Source organism: Athene cunicularia (genome assembly GCF_003259725.1).
Source record: "Athene cunicularia isolate RWA chromosome 9 unlocalized genomic scaffold, athCun1 chr9_part1, whole genome shotgun sequence".
Classification (NCBI taxonomy): Eukaryota; Metazoa; Chordata; class Aves; order Strigiformes; family Strigidae; genus Athene; species Athene cunicularia.
Window position 1 is genome coordinate 12,823,228 of NW_020799110.1, and position 20,204 is coordinate 12,843,431.

Here is a 20,204-nt window from a genome sequence, read left to right on the forward strand (position 1 = left end):
GCTTTTCTCCCTGTCCCTGAGCTTAGAGAAACAGAAGGAAGCTTTGCCTGCCTTGTGTGTCTCAACCTATCTGGTGGTGACCTTTTGGGTTGCGTCTGCCAAGTTATGCCTAGTTGAAGGATTTACTGTTTTCTGTGAGACAGAAGCTTCCATGAGGAGGACATGGCATCTGCAACAGAGCTGTAGATGTGGGATATGAGAGGGTGTAAACTGTGTGCTTTGCGCTTTTTTCCTCTGGGAGATGTTGACTGTAACTAGTGGAGAAACTACTTATTTCATTATCGTGAAGGGCTGAATAAAAGCGGGTGTTGCCTGGCTCAAGGCAAACTTTAAATTCTATTTACAGAATGTTCCCACTGGAAAAAAAAAATAATCTGGAAACGCTTCAGAAAGGAGCTCTTGCACTGATGGATTTGCACTAGACACTGTTAAGCCCTGTTATTTTTCTGGCACTGCCTCCAACGCCTCTTGAGAATGTGCAGAGTAGGCAATAAAATGAATGCAACTCTTTTAAAGTGAGGTTGCATAAATCATCAGAAAGGAGAAGAGCTTCTCATATACTAGCAGCAACACTCCACTACATCCTCTCCATCAGGGAAGTGAGCTCAAACTCTTTGTGCCACTTGGCCTGGATTAGTGTCAAGTCACTTTTGGTGTCAAGTAGAGTTAAGAGGAAAATAATTTCTCTCCAAGAGTGTTGAGGTTCAACTTTTTTCCACTTGCACACATTTTTCTAGATTCTCTGCTGTCTTGGTGCTATGTTCACCTTGCAATCCCTTAACAACTAACCAAGGCCATGATCTTTAGAGTGGTATGTGAGCTCAGCCATGGTTAGGCTGAGTCTCTCCAAGTGAATAAACTTGCTGTTTTCCAGAAACTTCCTGCTTTGTTTTGGTTTCTTCAGCTATTGTATTAAACGATTTCTGAGAAATCTTCCAGTCTTTAGTCTCCCAAATGGAGCTTCCCATCAGAGCTTTGCTGTGTTGGCAGAAGATAACTGTTGGAGGGATTAAAGAACTGCTTTGCAGTAGGGATTCATCATGGGATAAAGCCTTAGTAGAACAGCCTAGGACAAAGAGTTTGCAGGTTTTGTGATTTGTTTGCAAACTACTGAGAAGGAAGTACAGTGAAATGTAGGGGTGAACCTATTTCTCATAAACAGACTGGCTTTTGGGGGAGAGTCCCAACTCTCTACTTAAAGACGAGTCTGTGAGAGGCTTCCCAGGTTTAGTTTAGCTGCTTGCAATACCTTGATCAGGAGCAAATAGAGCAGGATAAGATTTAAGATTACTGGGGATTTACTTCTGTAAGACTTCTAATATAAGGAGCAAAATCTGTAAGAAACGGCTGTTCAGGTAGTCTCAGATAAGACACGTGACAGCTTTAGTTCCTTGGCATTGGCAAAGTAAACTTGAACCCTCTTTGGGAGCTTGAATCTCAACTTGATGATTTTGTTTGAAATTACGAACCATTGTATGAGCTCCATGCACAAGCACACGTTAAACGTGGGAGATGTGTGGTTTTGTGTTTTAATTTTTACTAGTTTGGTGTGATTTGGGAAGTGATCCAAGAACACTCAACGATATCTTGTATTTTTGCAAATCCCCTGCTGCTGCTGTTTCACCTGGAGTCTTAATGGTACAATTAAAGAAGCAGTGTTTTAACCAGGATGTGCGTGTTAGTATCTAGAATAGATGGCTCGAGGTGTGATGTATTTCTGGGCTTGTGCTCAGTTGTCTGCTCTGTTTGGAAGTGGACCCAAGTGGCAAGGCTGAGCATGCTTGAAAATTAATGCATTGATTGGAGCCTAGCAGCCTCTTGGGATTGATTCCAGAGTTTGGATCCGGATTAAGCATCCCCCCAAGGACTTTGGGAAGTGGTATACAAGGGGACCTGGTGAAATTTGAGATGAGTCCAACTTCCTCAAGATGGCAAGATGATGAATGTTTTTACCAAGGGCAAGAGAGTGGGAGGAAACGCCCAGTTTAGGGAGGGAAGGGGAAATATTTTATGGTGGGGTAGTGTCTGGGAATGAAAGGGATGGATTGTGTCTCCGCAGATATGAATCTTTCAGTTTTAATCCACATCTAGGAAGTAAATACAAAGAATCTTGCCGACTTCTGGGAACGGGAAGAGGGGAGGAGGTGTGTTGCTGGGCTTTTCAGCTGTGCCGCAGTCCAGCTGCGTAAGGGATCTGATGCACAGGGCTGGTGCGCAATGCCTCAGGAGACCTGGTGAACAGAACAATAGGAATAGGTGGATGCTCTCTCTCAACTTGTAGCTTTATGGGACTTAAGCATGCTGCCAACAAAAGTGTCAAGTCAGCAAGTGGATCTCTGCTGCATGGGAAATGACTTAATCATTTTGCGCGGGTTTTTAGGTAACGTCGTGACATCTCCATGCATCACAAAATACTTTTTGCTCAAAGAAAATAATAAAATTTGGACTGACTGCTCTGCAAAATTTGGATTTTGCAGATTTAAGTTCTGTCTCTGAGATCCTCAATAGCTTATACTGCGATTTCTCACAGCATTTTAGCGTAGCGTAAGAGTTGCCTCCCTCAGGAGCGCTGGTGGTGACTGACTAGAACTGAAGAGATGAGTGAATTTCCCTCCACCTTCTTTCAGGAGCAGCTAAGTGTGCAAGAAGTTCTTAAAAGGGAATCCAGAACATACACTGGCTAAGTGTGATCTAATACTTTGCAAGCAGGAAACCACAACTCAAATATTAAGGTGGGAAACCTGTTGATACGAGCCTTTGTCAGTCCACTGTGCTGTGTCTGAAAGAAACTGTGAATGTTGGAGTTGGCGGGATAGGGAGTTTAACAGGGTATTGGATGGAAATTAGTAGGTATGTTGTTACTCAAAAAATCTGGAAGAACCCCGTTCTGTCTTTGGCTGTTGAAATCACATGCAGTCAGAGTAACTGGGGGGGCAAATGACTAGAAGCTTCACGCAGTTAGCTTAGCTGACTTGCTTGTTGCAAGAAACGACCACTAAAATTATGGAAGGTCTATTTGAGCCAAAAATGTTTCTGTCTTTCTGTTAATGTGGGCAGTTCCATATCAAACAACAAATCCATCAGCTTCTCAGTTTGGGTGGTGAAAGGTCGGTCCAGCTGAGTACCTCAAATGCCGATCTCTGAAGCTGTGCCTTGTGTACGTGACCTTGGCACCGTGGGTCTTGGTGTTTGCTGAAGTCAGCAGTAATGGACAGGGAGGGAAGTGCAGAAAAGTGGGTTTGGCTGTGCTGTTAGACATTGGAGGGCCCATACCAGAGAGCCCTGTGGAAATCCTGGGTGTGCAGAATATGTGGTAATGTGATTTAAATCATTAGGAAAATATTTTTGACTGCTGATGGAGCGAAGTCACTGTGGGAGAAGCACTGCCTTTGCATGCACGTTGTGTCTGTGTATACATGCCCACCAAACACCACCCCCCCACACCCCCTGCGAGGACCAGCTTTTGGGTCCGGTGTACGCACAGCCTGGCATCTTTGGAAAAGACCATATAAAACTCCTGCTCATCCCTTAGAAGTAGGTTGCAGCAGTGATGTGAAGCTGCGTCTCTCGCGTGTACTGCAGAGGGCGGGTGGTTTGGGTGGTCTTCCAGCTTTGTGCGTGCTGCTGTCCTGAACCCTAACAGGTCCTTGGCTGCGGGCAGCGCCAGCTTGGCGCAGGTTAGGAGCTGCTTTAATATACAAAATAAAGTGTTGGAAGGCGAAGCCCTGCCTCCTTTTGTTCTGTGCAGTTGGGGCATAATCAGAATTTGGTAGTCAGTCGTCTTGACTCCCCACTCAATCTTGAAAGCTTCTCAGTCTGTTGTTTGGTGTCTCAGGCCTTTGAGATCATCACGCAGTTGTTTTCTTGCCTGATTTGGATAGATGGAATGGCAAAATAACAATAGAAAATCCAGTAGATCTTCCTTCTGATCTATAGGGAGTCTCGTGCTGCAGTGTAGCCCTTTTCCTTCGCTTGCTCTAACTTGTTTTATTTTGCCCTTTGCCCTCCTATAACTCTTCTTATGAATTCTTATATTCCATAGTTGCACCGTGCTTCAAAGAGTGGGTGTGGGGGGTGTATGCGTGTGGCTGTTTTTTTTCTTTTTTCTTTTTTTTTTTTTTTGGTGTGTGTTTAACTGCTTGACTTAATTTAACTTGCAGATGATCTGAATTTCTTGTTCTGACTAAAATGTTACCTAACTGGAGTATTTTACCGCGCTGCCTGAAAACTGGTGTATTCTAATTTTATTGAGCACTATGATGAATTTGGGAGCTAATTTCAACTTCTGATGCTATTCTGACCCTGATTCTTCATTGTCCTTGTGCCCTATGGCCGTACTTCGGTGGTTACAGTGTCTGCAGCCTTTCACTGTGGATGACACGCAGATATCCTGTCCAGCCTAATGCTGCCCTCTCAACACAATAAAATTCTGCATGTCTGAAATGGCTGATAACCATCGACAGTTACCATGCAGTAAAGAGTTCAAGAAACAAAGCAGCCTTAATCAACTACTGGAGTTTTGTTCTTCAGTCTGTGCTTCTCCTACCTGTCTCCCACTTCGTATTTTAATTGGTTCCTCTTATATTTAAAGATTTATTTATTTATTTTTAATCTAACTTTTTAACGTTGCTGTACAAACTCAGCACATGGGATTTCTGGTCACCGGCCAAGCTGTGATCCTATGGTTGTTTTCAGCACTGAAATTGGGCAAAAATGCTTGCCTGAAATCTTGCAGACTTTTTCTGTTTTTCCTGATGTAGGTCTTTGTCTTTGGTTATATTTACATCTCTTGGGAGTGTGAGGGGGTGCCTTTCCAAATTGTCTGTACCTTATGGCTCTTCAGATCTTTGTTGACTTTGTGTTGTCCAACTGGTAACAGGCGAACATCGGAAACTCTTGGCCTCTGTGTTAATTTTCAGGAATCTGAGTGTTTGGGGCATTAATTTGCTTTAAGATCATGGAGTTCTGATGTCTCGTGATTTCTTGCATCTCATAGAGATAATATTGTATGATTTTGTTTTCCTCCCCTCTTTATATGTTTTACAGTTACATGTCAAATTGCTGTACACAAGAGTAAAGAAATGACTATGTGTGCAGGGGGGGTGGATCTTGGACTTTTTCCTGTTTTTTAAACTGTCTGAATTTTCAAAATAACTAAGCATAGCCTAGATACTCTAATGAAAGGCTGCATAAAATGGTCTGTCTTTCAGAAATGAAGTCTTCTATGCCCAATTCAGAATATTTTATTTTTTTTTTCCTGAAAAGCCTAAAATACAGCTCTGGAGAAGTCAGCGATTTTTATACACTTTGTAAATACTTACACAATGTAGAATGTCCAGACTCAATATCTGTTTGAAGTGGGATGCACTGTCATTCTGATAATCCTCGAATTAGACAAGCTCTTTTACGTGAACCTGTGGCAGGTGGTAGAAGTCAGGAATTACAGGCATTCCTGCTTAGGGCTGTGCTTGTTTTAAAAGGCACCCTGCTTCTGGCTGAAAAATACTTCTTGCTGAGTTAAATGAATTAACCAAGGGGCATACTTCAAAATTTAGCTAAAAAGGAAAACAATTAAAGCTAGGGGGAACGAGATGATTCTGAAGTTTACAGCCTTCATGGATGGACAGAAACTTGCCCTCACATTGCTTTTCATGAAGCCTACAAAAACCTGCTTATGTGGACTTAGCAGAACTTCTGGTTCAAGTTAGAGTTCAACAGAACTATGTCCCAGTGGAAACATGTAGGCTGCAGTCTTACTAGACATGGTTCTTAAAATTGTGCTGATTGTGTAAACCTAAAGGCTGTAGATGTGGCATGACATGAAGGCTGGAATAGCTAATCCCAGTGAAAATCACCCAGACTCCTCCCCCCCCCCAGTGTTTTTTCAAGTGTGATGGTGTGTGTTTGCATATCACTGATGTGCACTGATTTCTCCTGTTTGGCATATGTGGTGTGTTGTCTACCAAGCTGGCCGTGGGCAAAGGGCTGACTGGCAACTGCTGGAAGGGATGCTGTGTTAAGTAGGCAGAGCAGGCAGTTTTTAAGCTTGCATATCTGAACTTTAAACATGGTGGCATGATTTCAGTTGGTTACCTTAACGTATGGTGGAGGGGGGGGAGTTATTGTTTCATTTCTTGGGGTTTTTTTTGCCTTCCCCAGCTGGATGAAATGAAGGACTCTTGTTTTCTTTAGGTTGTGTTTTATGTGTTTATGTGGTGTTGGAAGATGTCCAGGCAACCTGCTTAGTTATCTTACTACTTAACGTGAAATGCCTGTGCAGGACAATTGTGGAGAGACAGACGCACTTTTTTTTTTTTTTTTTTTTTTTTTTCTTTAATTTAGTTTCTTAAAATTACTGTGTTTATGTGTAGCCCTGTAGATCTCAAGTAGATCCTCTTCTAAATAGTACAGCAGATAGTATGCAGAAATATTTGTGCTTCCTGCTTACAGGTGGTATTGAGCTGAGGAGATATTAAATGTTTGGTTATGCTTCATCAGGTCTGGTAGCCAGGACAGGAGTTACTGACTTCAGGGCCTCTTCTAGTCCAGTGCTCCCCATCACACTAGAAACCTGTAATGCTATTGGGATGTGAAAGATTCTCCTCTTTTCCTGGAAAAAGCAGTGACCCAACAGTAAGATTGCTCAAATCAGACTGATTTGTTATAGTGCTAAAAGCCATGACACATGGTAATTAGTTTAGGAGCTCTAGTGCCTGGGAACCTATCTTGGTAATTGTTGATATCTTTGGTTCAACCAAAGTTATTTGCTCCCTCGCTCTTCACATTGAGTATATATGGTTTATACACATTATCACATTATCATTTTATCTGTGGGCTTCTGAGTGTTTGATGTATTTAGCTGCACAGTAGCTCTGGGGAAAAACCTTTTCAAAATAAACCTACGGGATTTGTTTCCATTTTAGAAATGGAGCTGTGGGGAGTGCAGAGGCTGTGAGACCTGCTGCCAGCACCCCAGCTCTCCATGGGGATCTGGGCCTGAACTAGTGTTGGAACGACTGCACACATCCTCCCCTCACAGCTCGGAGGGGACCAGAGCGGTGTCCAAACTGAGTTGGTTCCTCCTGAAAGGCGTGCAGTCCAGGTGTATGTGAGCTGAGTGGAAAGTCTGACGCATAAAGAAGTTTTTCAGTCTCTCTTTTTTTTTTTTTTTTTTTTTTTACACCTTTCATTGCGATGAGTGAGTTAGATAGCTCTTTCAGCTTCAGCCCTGATCTTAGCTGAGGGGCATGGGTGGAGCCCTTTATTTCTTGGCACTTCTTTGTAATGGCACAAGCAGTGCACCTACATCGGGGTATTGTATCAGCTGCCTTCGGAGCAACTGGCAAAGCTGCACAGTCTTGCAGTCAGCAGTATCTTGATTAATAATTATGATAGCAGCACTTCTGTTGAGCTCAAGTGCTTTATTTCTACCTACTAAAATCCTTTGCTAGAATGGTTTGAAAAACTAGATTAATTTAAATTTTTCTTGACACATTTGGGGTGTCTGTCATCTGGTTTGGATAGGCATCAAACACTCTGGAAAAACACTTACCCTATTGCTCTTGAGAGCTGTCCTCCAAAAGGAATCTGAATTTTTGCCTGGTCCAGCACTGAAATATCACTGTAAGGTGCTTCGTACTAGTCCTGCCCCTGTTAGTCCTGGTGTATCAGTTGTGGTGCAGTTAAGGACAAAGCACAGAATTAGCAAAGCACCTTGCAAAATCTTATTGCTAACAACCATTGTAGTTTATTAGTTTCATCATCTCGTATCTTTGGAGAATAAACACTAGTGGTGGTGTTTTGCAAGGCTTTGTGAGTAGCTGGATAATGCTTTCGAGCTGCATGGATCCAACAGTGAGGATTAAAATTTTGACGGTACATGCACACAATGTAGGTGAACGTTCTTTTGGAGATCCAGAGAAGGGTATCGATAGGAGTGGAGGCATCTAGGTGTTCTACACCTGAAGATGGCAACTTTTCCTTTATTTTCTCGAGCAGAGAAAGTCTCAAAACTTCCTCTGAAAGGTTGATAACTGGGTAGTTAATAGCTGGAGCTGTGTATTTTAGGGGATTTTTGGTGCGGAAGTCCCCTTGAGAACTTTTCTTCGCTTGCATCGCTTCCCTCGTGCCTTCATACTAGGCGTCTCTTTGCTGACCTATCTCATAACTTTATCAGTTAACATGATGGGCTTGGAAGCGGGCAGTGGCCGAAGAACCGGAGGTGGGTTCTTACTGCAGGGCAGGGTGAGAAGGGCCCCACTCTGGGTGGGTTGGGGAATCTTGCCCGGCACATCGGCTCAGCCCTTCGCCGTGAGAGCATTTGCATTGCCCTCTTGTGGCAAGTGCCCCGGAGCCGCTGGGGTCAGGAGGTTTTCTGCCTTCCCTTGTCCACGTTGCTTGTGAGGGAGATCTGTCCTGGCAGCAGAACCGTGATTAAACAGTTTTGCAGTTTTCAGTCTGCTTTTTTTTTTGTTCAGTAGCCTCTCCAGTGAAACCATGGCTGTCCTAATCTAGAAGCGTGAGTTAGCATGAAAACCTGAAAGTGAAGCTGATGGGATGTAGGAAGCGAAACTGATAGTTCAAGATACATTATTGAAACGATGTTCCAAAATACCTAGTCTAAGATCTAATTGTAGCGCTCTAATTATTTGCAGTTAAACTCGCCTGAAGGTCTTTGTAATGCCTCGGTGATATTTATAGTTTCAGAAACTTGATGAGGGGAACGAAACAGAGAACAAAGGCACTGAAAATTAGATAATCTGTTCTTTCAGCTTTGCATGCATTTCTCTTATTCCCACCAAATAGCATTCTCCTTCTGCCAGGAATTGGTGGTGGGACTACATCCTGCAGTCGCTTAAAAACAACCCCACAGCAAAACATGAGCATGTTCTAAATTCTGGGCTACCAACCTGGCGAGAATTAATTTCTGAATTAATGCTGTCGCGTTCCTCTCTGTAGATGGTGAAAGGCGGCTGTGTGTGTGCACACAGCCTGCAGACCCCTCCTGGGGGGCGATGCCTTGCAGACCTGCCCGCAGCCCCTTTGCTCTCTTTGTTCTCGCTATCCCAAGCCGAGGCTGGAGCAAAAGGGTTTTATTGCGGCTGTGGATGAATTCCTGCGTGCGCCTTCCCCGGGCCTGCTGCCCCTCTAATTGTTGTGTTGTCAGAAGGCGTGTGCCTCCGAAAGCCTTATCTGATTCCTCCAAAAGCCTTGCAAGCAATTCAGATGTTGACCCCCTGAGCGCAAACAACTCTCCGCCTGCCTTGGGGCATAGCTCGGAGAAGAGGTTTAGTGCTTGTGTGTGTGTCTGTAAACCCAGCGGCTGGCTTTGTCCCCAGGGATGGAGCACCTGCCTGAGGAGGGGAGCAAGGGGCCAGGGAAGGTGAAAGGCTGGTGGGACTCAGAGGGGGAGAATGGGAGTCCAGCAGCTGCTTGTGTCAGCGCGAGGATAAGTGTAAGGAGATTAATAGTTATTTAAAGAGCAAATGGGGACATGGCATTTGGCTGTGGCATGTGAGTATATAAATGTGGTGGAATGACTGCTCCATTGGTAACATTTAGACAGATGGTCCCTGGACTGAAAGGAATGAAAAGGATCTTTGATTCTCTTACGGATATTTTAAATTTTAATGGAGCGCTTTTTTTTTTTTTTTTTTTTTTTTTTTTTTTTTTTTTTTTTTTTTTTCTTAATTGACTTCCAGGCAGCACCTTCAGTGCTTCTAGACTGTGCTGTCTTGTTAACGCCGACTGCCCATTTGCCATCTTTCTCCATCATCTTAAATAGCCTGGGATTAGAGGGAATAGTTTTTAAGTGAAAGCTGAAACACCATTGTTTTGTTGTCTGTGTGTCTGAGCTGGTTTAGGAGACTGTTTTCATCACAGCCGTCTTTTCATCATTTGCTGGTTAGGGAGTGTGTCTGATGCTAATCTCCATGAGAAATTAAGCAGCTGAGTGACACTTCCACCTTTTTGAGAGGTCTTCAGGTCTTATTAGTGTATTCTGGGGCAGAAGGGCAAGGAGGTTTGGGTTTTTTGGTTAAATACAAAATTACTGACCAGGGAAAAGACTGTTCCTGGTGCAGTACATAAGTATTCTGGCTCTTTCCATACAGAATTAGCCTCAAGGGAAAACATGTACCAAAAGTCCGTTAAATAGGTCTTGGCTGGCTGAATAGCCTGCAGGAGATGAAACATAACTGTCATCTGCGTTGCCAAAGCTGCGATCTCCTTTTGGAGAAGAAGAACCAGTCTGGATTGCTTTCTCCTGCGTCAGTTATTTAGCATGCTTTGAGTCCGATCACAGATGCTTGCTTGCCAATCCAACAGGGGTGCTGGGCATCTAGAACATCCCTGCTGCTATAGATGGGGAAGCTGAGGCAGGGAGGGCAAATGACTAACCTGAGGCAACACAGAGATTCACCGGTTCACCCAGGATTAGGACTCAATATGTAATTGCTTTTATTACTCTGCTGCCTGGAGGCTTCAGACAAAACAGAGGCCCATTAAGCAGAGTGCTTTTACATAGTGAGGAGCAATCCTTGCCCTGCAGACCTTGCTGCCTGAAGTAGGCTGAGGGTGGAGGGGGAGGTGAGGTGGCTTGCCCAAGGACACAGCATGTCGGCTGATAGGGCAAGGGAGGGAACCAGCGCTCCTTTTTCTCTGCAGACCATCCCAGCTCCCAAAATGAAGTCCCCTGTACTGTTTCCCACCAGACCGCCTCTTTCCCAGCACAGCTCATAGTTGATCCATCTCTGGAAGGTCTCATGTGCCTTAATGAATACCCCAGCACACCCCTCTCACCTTGAGTTTTTAATTAAATCCCCATAAACTACCAGCCTCTACCAGTGAAACAGACAGAAACCTAAGGAAGAACTCTAATCAGTGGTTTAAATTTCTCTTCTTACTCCTCTCCTGGAAGGACAGCTGAGAGCATAAAGTGTATGGGTGTAGGGAGGGCACTTTCATCCTTACAAAGGGATCAGCCTGTTTCCCTTCACGTCTGAAATGACTGGGAGAACTGGGTGTTAAATGGCTTGTCGAAAGACCCCGAGGAGCTTAGCAGATAGCTTGTGCCATTCCCTTTCAGGTCCTTGGAGGAGTGACGACGTGCTGCTCAAAGCTTCAGTAGGATGGTAGGATTCCCAGTATTGGGAAAACTTTTTTTAACTGGTCTTACACTTGGTGCTCTGGCCCAGGGAACATTTGCTCCTTGTCTGATAATAACCGAGTTGTCTCTGGAAAAGGAGCAATTAATGGAAAGAGGGAAGTCAGGAGCAAACTGGCTGAAATACTGAGAAATATGTGAGCTTGATGACTCTGGGTGAGAGTGAAGAGAGAGGATGTGAGAGACATGAAGTGCTTGGACAAGGAGTCCCTACTGCCATGTCAGCGGCTAACAGTGGAACCAGGTGCATTTATTGCTGCATGTTCCTGGCTGACCCCCAGAGCTGTTGGGTACCACAAACCTTTTGGATGCTGCTCTCCCTAAGCTGGGCGGAGACGATGCCCTTCGGACGCACACAAGGATAAGACTACATGTTGTTGTCTGAACCCCGTGTACCGCTTTGCCTGCTTCCCTGTCTCCCTGGCCAATGCTGGGTCCTTTGGGAGATTGAAAGAGCAGACTAGTTGTGTAACTCTTTTTCCCTGGAGTACTTTCCCAGCTTCCAACTGTTTGTGGTTCAGAATGTTAAAATCAGATATGCTTGCCTTGATGGATTTTTCTCCAGCATAACTTGTCTGATGTCTTTTTAAACATATGTAGGCTTTTAGTATCTGCAGTGTTTTGTAGTAGAAAATCCATGTTTATTTGTGGGATTTGTGAAGAACCACTCTGTATTTAAACCAAAATCCCACTCAAAATGTTGTCTTGTTCCCCAACTCCTCTATTAAGAGGGCATGAAAATTAATTTCCTGTTTGCTTTTTTCCACGTTGTTAAGGAATTTATCCACTTCTGTCATATGGAGTTCCACCTCTCTCCTTGTTGTCTTTTTTTCCAGGCTGAAAAGTAGTCACTACTGTTGTATTACAGGAAGGCATTGAAACGGTTTGCTCATTCTTGTCACCTTTCTCTGAACTTTTTAACCCTCTCATCTCTTTGAGGTGAGGGACCAGGGCTACACATAGAATTTAGGGCATTAGGCCTGTGATTTTTCTGCAAACCTCTCACTAATCTAACCTTTGCCTTTCTGTACTCCCTTCTCTAGCCTTCATTTTTGATGTCTTCAGTTGTTTCGTATGTCATTTGTACCTGGAGGCTGCTTCTAGGCCACAACCACATCTGGTCGTTTAAGTGCTACACACTGTGTGACTGTTGCTGCTTAAGCACATGGAGAAGCATGTGAGCTTCATGCTGTGAGCTTCCATGCTACCTGATGAGACCTTTAATTCCTCTCTACTACTGTCTGTGACTGGTCACTGGGAATCGAGTGTATGGTGCAACTATATATATATATTGTTAAGTGCTATGAAACTTTTCTCCAGTGAGTCACTTCTGTGCAGTTACTAATTGAGTCAGAAGTCCTGAATGTCACTGTGTATTTGGTGGATTGGATCCACAAGAAGAGAAGCAGTCTTTGCGTAGAGTGCAAGATTGCCAGAGGCTACGTGGCCCAGTTTAGAGCCAGTTGCACTGTAATGAATTTGGTGATTTTTATCAGGTTATAGCAGTCCCTCCAAAAAGGTCCTGGTCCAGGTGTTGCTAGATGTAGGGAGCCTGTCTCCTTATGATGGCTTGCTGCCCTGCAAATTGCCTCCATGTTATGTGCAAGCTCTTTTGCCAGCTCAGCTGTTCATCCGCTGTGTGACTGAGAAGCTTTACTTCTTTCTGTTTCAGTCACCAATGTAAAGAGGGGTATATCCTTTACAAATCTCGTTTCTCCTGGTGTGACACATGTACGGTGGTGCTGAGGTTATGCTGTGCATCCTCCATGGTGAAGTCCATGCCATGGCTAGCCAGCCTGTGCTAACATTCCTTCTGTAACACTCCTGTGCGTCTCTTTGCCTCTAGCCGCAGTACACGAACCTGGGGCTCCTGAACAGCATGGAACAGCAGATCCAGAACGGCTCTTCCTCCACCAGCCCCTACAACACGGAGCACGCACAGAACAGTGTCACGGCCCCCTCGCCTTATGCCCAGCCCAGCTCGACTTTTGATGCCCTCTCGCCCTCCCCAGCCATCCCTTCCAACACAGACTACCCAGGACCTCACAGCTTTGATGTATCATTTCAACAGTCCAGCACAGCAAAGTCAGCAACGTGGACGGTAAGGATGCAGCATTGCTTTGCTCCTTCTCTGGTTTTAGTCCTAATGCCACCAGTGACATTATTCATATGATATGAATCCAGGCTTGTGCAAGAGCAGGGTGACCTGTGTCCTCTTCAGTGCATGGCATGTCACACAGAAGGGAGAGATTTATCTTGGCTGCTCTGGGAGGGTGTGGTGGGAGTTTAACCCTCAATAATATCACTAAATCCCAGGTGAATAAAATGCCTTGCAAAAAGACAGTTGTCTAAAGGCCACATGTGATGAAACAGTGACACTCCATTTGGGTCTAGCAGGTATGCTGGAGTAAAACATGGGGGGGGCATTAGCATGGCTCCAGTGGTTCCCTTGTCTGTCTTCAGCATCCAGGGGTTCACGGGATGTTTGGCATGTGGGGCTGTGCCAGCAGGCTGGAGGTGGTGCTCCCAGCTCCAAGCCATGGAGTCTGGGGCTTTCTCTTTCTCCATGTCCTCCCCTTCTTGCAGCTGGTGTGGGAACCCCAGCATCACCAGCTCAAGTCAGCCCTGCGGTGTTTGAGTTATTTGTGGATATGCTTTTTTTTTTTTTTTTTTTTTTTTTTTTTTTTTTTTTTACTTAATGCTTTGCTCTTGCTGTCAGAATAGTACTTTGCTTATTTAAAAAAAAAAAAAAAGTATGGAGCTTGAAACTTGAGGCCCAGCTCTTGATTTTTGGTGGACCTGGCTTGATTGTTCAAGCTCTAGAAACTTTGTAGCCCAGGACACAGCACTGCTGCTCTGTATATGCTGTTGTGGTTTAGGGCTCTGGAGTAGAGATGTTTGCAGTGGAGAATATTGCTGTCCTGAAGAAGTTCAATATTTGCCTTCCCCTCCTTCAGGCACTTGGAATAGGTGCAGTGAATAATGTCCTATCCCATACTACCTGAATAAAAGCTGGTACTCTATTTTTTTTTTCCTTTTTAAAGCAAAAAAGATACACTTTTAACCAAAAGCTAAAAGCTTTAAAATAGTCTTTTTTTTTTTTTTTTCCTTTTTTTAATCCGAGGAACTACTTTATCTCAAATTTAAATACATTGTAGCTAGAATTGCAACTAACAAACTCCCAGCCACTGCTACCAGCAAAGCAGCAGAGCCCATATGCTCCACTCTGGAAAAAGATGACACGTAGCAATAAATCACTGCAAGTTTACATCCTTTATAAATTAAAAGCTTTTTCAAGTAAAATTTGTCCAGAACTGATAACAAAACTTTGATCAGAAAATAGTGTTAAATGAGGCTAAAACGTGATAGGCCTGCTCAAAACCAATGTCTTAATTTGTTTATGCCTGAAAGGGTGAAGGATTTTTAAATTGCAACTTTTCCTTATCTGCATTGGGAGTGATGCCCTGGTGTAGTTCACCCTTGTTTTCATGTCCAGGTTTCTCCCTTTAACACTACACACAGTATTTATTTTCACTTCCCCTTAGGTAAGGAAATAGTTGGTCAGCTCTACTTTCCATTTCTGAGAGCAAGAAAATGCTGCCCTTGGATTTTTGCAGGCTGTTCTGGAGAGGGTCCTTTGAAGGAGATATGAAAAGATGTTCTCTTTTGATAGGTATGGTACAAAGAATTATCTAATGCAGTTGCAGGGAACCAGAGCGTTTGATGCTGTCCTTTCAACTACAAAAAGCGGTCTTTTGAAATGAGGTTTTGAATGTATGTAGCAGGCTGTTCCAGCAGAGCTGAAGATGAGCAAGCTACTCGCAAGCTTAAAGTTAAGCAAGCACTTGAGATGTTTCACTGTAGTGATAGTGGCTTTCTGGGGTAGAAGTGGAGGCCAGATTTTAATGTGGATATGAATAGTAGTCAAAAATCAGATTATATGCTGGTTTTAAAGTACTCCATAGTGACTACAGTCACCAAATGTGTGCAGCCTGGGGGAAGGCACATTTAGCCTCCCCTCCTTTTCTTTTACCCTCATGTGGACCACCCTACCAACAGATGGTGTGCTCCCTGTACCTGTAGCAGCCTGTCTAGGTCTAAGCCCGTGTATTGTACTAAAAGAACGGGCTCCCAAACAGCTCTCTGATCAGGGAGGAGTGACCATGGTCCAGGTGCTGAGCCAAGTGACCTAGATTTAGCTGCTTCTGCAGGAACTGGCAGAGTGCTGTGTGTTCGCAGTGGATGATGACAGTCTTGCGGTGGTGGCTGGTGACTTTCAATCAATATGCCTTTCACAGTAGAGCATCATTCCATCTTCGGAGCTCTGCCCTTCTGCTAATTAAACCACCAACTCGTTTCACATGGGCTCTTGAGCAGTTGGTAATAAGCGTTCGACAGCTTTATCAGTGGGGTGGGTGGGGATGGACGTGAAGGCTCTCTTTCCTGCTGCCGTCCTGAGAAATGTGGAAACACACATGAAATGTTGATGAAAGGAGGAGTGATTGCCCCATCCTCGCAGCAAGTTCTCGGAGTTGCTCACATCCCCCATGTGACTTCATATGCTTTGATTAATGCCTGTCGTCTTTTTTTTAATGATGGATTAGGAACTTACCCAACTGGAAGGGTTTCTTCCACTGCAGTGACCTATTAAAAGTTTAATTACTTGATGGCCCCACCCTTATTAAGAGTCCAAAACTTGAAAGCCTTGTTTCTTAGTTCTCTTTTTCCTCCTCTTGCCATTCCCCAAGGTAACAGTATTAAGTAAGGATATCTCTTGTATCGTGCTTTCCCCTGTTTGGGGAGGGATGAGCCAGGCTGACCCACCTTACCCTGCTGGGAAGGCTTGGTGGTGATGGGCTGGGGCTCTGCTGTCCTAGCTGACAGCATGCTCCACCAAAGCTCCTCGGAGCTTCTGGGCTGAGTCATGTCAGATTAGGTCATGGGAGTGAAGGTTGTGGGCTTGGTAAAAGGACTTGGTTATTTCTCTAAAAAGGAAGAGCTGCTTTTATGGGAGGATTACAGACCTGTGAAGATAATTGAGATTTCTTGACCACTTTTTACATTTAGCTCCCAGTCTGTGTGGTTTGGAGGCAATAAACTGGAATCATGTGTAGATCCCAAGGTTATTTCTGTTGGAGCTAAGGGAAAGGGGAGAGGGTTCTTGATGAGTACCTAAATGCTATGTCTCTGAAAACAGCCACGAAGTTGTATTTTTTTTTTTTTTTTTTCCCCCCAAGCCCCCCTGTGTTTTGTTTCCCCCGCCAAGTTCTGCAGACTCTTTCTGTGGGGCAGGTTTACTGTCCTAGGACAGTGGGCACCCTCTGCCAAATGAGCAGTATTTGTGTAGAATAGGCTGGGAGGGAGATGCCTATAAAATCAGGATTGTTTCTCTGCTCAGGTTTGTAATGGGCTCCTAATTGCGGGGGGGACAGGACAGGGATGGGGGGGACACAAAAATTGCAGAGAAACACTAGCTGCTGCTAGGTGAGAGGGTGATTTCATATGTATGCGCAGTTCACTTTGAAAATATTACAAATTTTCTCTCTGAAGTCTTTCATGACCTTAAGTAGGAATTCCAGTAAAACGTGCTGTCTAATCAGGTTAGGTCTTCATTTGTATGCAATGTTGAACTAATTAATGATGACAAATTGAGATTGGATTGCAGAGGACTTTATAAGCATCCTTGATTATTTTTTTAATTAATGACCTGAGAACACAAGTAAGAATATAAGCAGGTTAATCAGTCTTTTCAGAAGGAAAGTCTTTAACAATTGAAAGTCTACTGAAGTGTTTAAAACCAAAAACCTTAATAGTCTAAGTTGAACAAAGTTTCTCACATGCGTACGTACAGTACATAAAACCTTGAAAACCATGCTGCAAAGGAACAAGCAGTTATAATTTATAGCGCTGAGATAGAGAGTAGGTTGCTGAGGTTGAGCGAGAAGCCCTATGAATTAGGTGAAGTAAGAACTTATGCAGAACTCTGTCTCATTTATTGTGGGATATTTCCTCTGAGAGAATTCCCATATTCCCATGCCTTGCAATATCTCCTCCTGTTTCTGCAGCAGAAGAAAACAAGGCATTTCAAAAGTGTACCACCTCAGATTATTTTTTTTTTCTTTGTGGAAGTAAGTTGTGTGCCGATCTTCCCCACCCACTCTAAGCACAAATAAATATATAAACAACTGCACTGGCTTTTTCCCCTAAAAGAAGATTTGGCAATCACCTGTCACTAGCAGAACCTGTTACAGGGGGAAGAACATGATTACAGTGGGCAAGTAAAAATTAAAACTGTATGTCAAGGTAAGTAAAAGTTAACATTACTGCCAAAAGCGAGCTATCAAAAAATGAATCGGATCCACCCATCCCCATAAGCAAGATACCACCTTATAAGTCATGAGACTTTTAAAAAGACAAACAGGTTCTTCTTATTCTCCCCCAGGTTTTTGAGCCTTTAGGGTGCATCTACTAAATCTTTTAAAGTTTTTCTTGGTAGTCACGAGGATTAAGTAAAAAGAAGGCAGAAATTGCTTTAAATTTTTAAATGAAAACTGAAATTTATTTGCAAATTTTTGATTCTGCTGAAGAAAGACACCCAACCCTGCAAGGCTTGCATAATTCAGGCGTTGGCAATACCCAAGTTTAGCAGTTTATTCTCATGCCCTGCAGTAGGTTGGAGCTGAGCTGGGTTGGTCCTTGCAGGGCTTTGTTATGAAACATGGAGTTCTGCAAAGCTGCAATCCATGTTCCAGTCAGGCTCACTGCCTCTCCTGTTCTCAGTAAATTCAGCTGTACATACAGCTATAAGAAAATGCTAGCAAAGCTGGTTGTCAGCCTGTGCAACGCGCATGAAAGCAAGTAAATGAATTGTGCTGGCTGGGGTTAGTGGAAAAGCTGCATTTTAAGGAAGGTAAAAGGAATGCGCTAAATTAGTCCACACGAGCAATAACAGGTTTCCGTGGTTGAGAGTACAGATTCCTTGTCTGAACTATCTTTTTGTTTCAGATTAATTCATTCCACTTTCATTTCAAATATATTCTGTCCTGACCCACCTGGTAAAATTGGGATTTTTTTTCCCCAGTCTCTATAAAATGACTTAGAGGATGGTGCACAAGCACAGTGAAGCAATGAGAGGACAATTAGCTATGCGCATTGCCTTGACTCAACAGTCCTTAATTATGTGTTCAGTGTTCTCTTAAATAATCTGTTCAAATAGCCCGTTGTTTCAATAACACTGATAATGTCCAGTATTGTCCTGGCTGCTGATTATTGCTCTGCATCATACGTGAACACTTTTTTTTTTTTTTTTAAAGGCTGGTGACTCTCCCAATGAACACACAAGTGGGGCTGTGTTAAGTGTTCACATGAAGTCTTAGCTTTGTTATTTCTCGGTGGTGTGTTGGTGAGTGCAATCTCAGTTTTCCAATTTCATCCTTTAACATAATTTTTAAAGCTATCAGAAGAAAGGGAGCGGAGTGCTCTTGTTAAAGGATTTTGAATTTCTCTGTCCTTGGAGGCTCCCAGTCAGCAAATGATGTAGGCGTTAGGTGTTTGCATAGGGCAGCTGAGAAGGGTCCTTGTGCAGAGGATCTGTGGATGTTGGTGAGCACTGAAGTCGGCCACCTGCTAGCCACTATGTTAATCCTTTCGTGCCTCTAAACATGGGCTTTCTCTTCAGCCCAGCTATTTGCCCAGCAAAGGTAACTCTGCTGGTGATAGACCTCCCCCTTGTTACAGCGGGAGTGAGGAAAGGAAAACATGCCCGTAATCCGTGCGGATAGAAGCGATCTGGAAGGAGAAGGCAGCCTTTGGATGCACATGCTGCAGGCTGTGAGAGCTGATGCAATGGTGTGAGCTAAGGGTTTGGCTCCCTGCTGATCTCGGTGAAGCAGAAGCAATTCCGTATTTGGGCAGTTGTCTCAGGTGAGAAGTGGGTGAGATTTGGCTTCCTCAAGCTCTCTGCAGCCACGCTTGCCTCAAGAGGCTTTTTCCAGCATGTGCTGCCCCTTGGCATGGAGCAGGCAAGGCAGGTGTTGATCACCACCATCGTTCTCGTGCACAGAGAGGTTGAACAGTGAGGTGTTTCCCTCTGTGATGTTACAGGGCCTAACACTAAGCCTGCTGAGGCATACATAGCTTGTCCTAGGTCATCTACCTGGAAAGAGAGGAGCTGGTCTTGTTGTTTTTGAAGGAGGTGCCTTTCTCACGGCAGGGAGGTGTTTTCAAGCTAGTGAAGCTGGGAAGAACCACTTCACCTGTGAGAACCAGCCAGGAGGGGCCTGCTGGCTTCTGTTTGGGTTTTTATGCTTGAGTAAAAAGAGATCTGAGTGCATTAGGTTCCCATTAGAACATACTTGTGCTTTTCCCCCCTAATCGCTTTGTCATGTATATTTTGGTTTTATTAGCAGTTATCTTTTTTCTGTTACTCCTCACAAGCACCTATACAGATCCATGTAATCATTTCCAGAAAGTGTCTTAAGAGATGAGGTGTCTCAGTTTTTTTTCTTTTCTCTTTTTGTGTCCCTTATTGTTTTGTAAATCCTACCAAGGCAGTATAGTCTCCCTATATGAACTGGAATTTTGCTATGTGCTCTCTTAGACCAGCACCCTCCGTGATGATAGAGCTGTGGTGTAAGACCATGCTGTACGGGGCAGTCTGTACCCTACACAGCTAGTGATGCTCAGGAAGGATGAGAAGGGAAGTTAGCTACTTCTTATTTGAACTGGTATCTGCCAGCATTGGGAACAGAAAATCTGTGTCTCCTGCCTTGCAATGGGGTGTGCTCTGCTCTTCAAACAGCACAGTCATTGCTGAGCACCCAGGATGCCTAACCCACCAAGAGAAATCAGGCAGATGGTGTGAAAGTCCTTTTTTTTTTTTTTTCAGCTAGGATTTAGCCTCTTGGTTGCTATGTTTGTGGCTGATTCTCTCACGGTGTAACAGGAGACCAGTTAGAGCTCTCTACAGGTCTCCCAGGATCTGCAAGTGAAAACCACTGAGACTAGGGTCAGACATAGGAGGATGGAGAAAATTGTGGGG

General features: G+C 44.0%; 1 protein-coding gene across 3 annotated transcripts in view; it reads left to right on the top strand.

Annotated features, from left to right (window-relative positions):
* TP63 (tumor protein p63) overlaps window positions 1–20,204 on the top strand; it is an 85,197-nt gene that overhangs the window by 20,285 nt on the left and 44,708 nt on the right. For all 3 annotated transcript variants that reach the window (XM_026855223.1, XM_026855224.1, XM_026855225.1), the window contains exon 2: window positions 13,011–13,265. In XM_026855223.1, coding sequence (XP_026711024.1) covers window positions 13,011–13,265 — 255 coding nt within the window. The remainder of the gene's footprint in view (window positions 1–13,010; window positions 13,266–20,204) is intronic.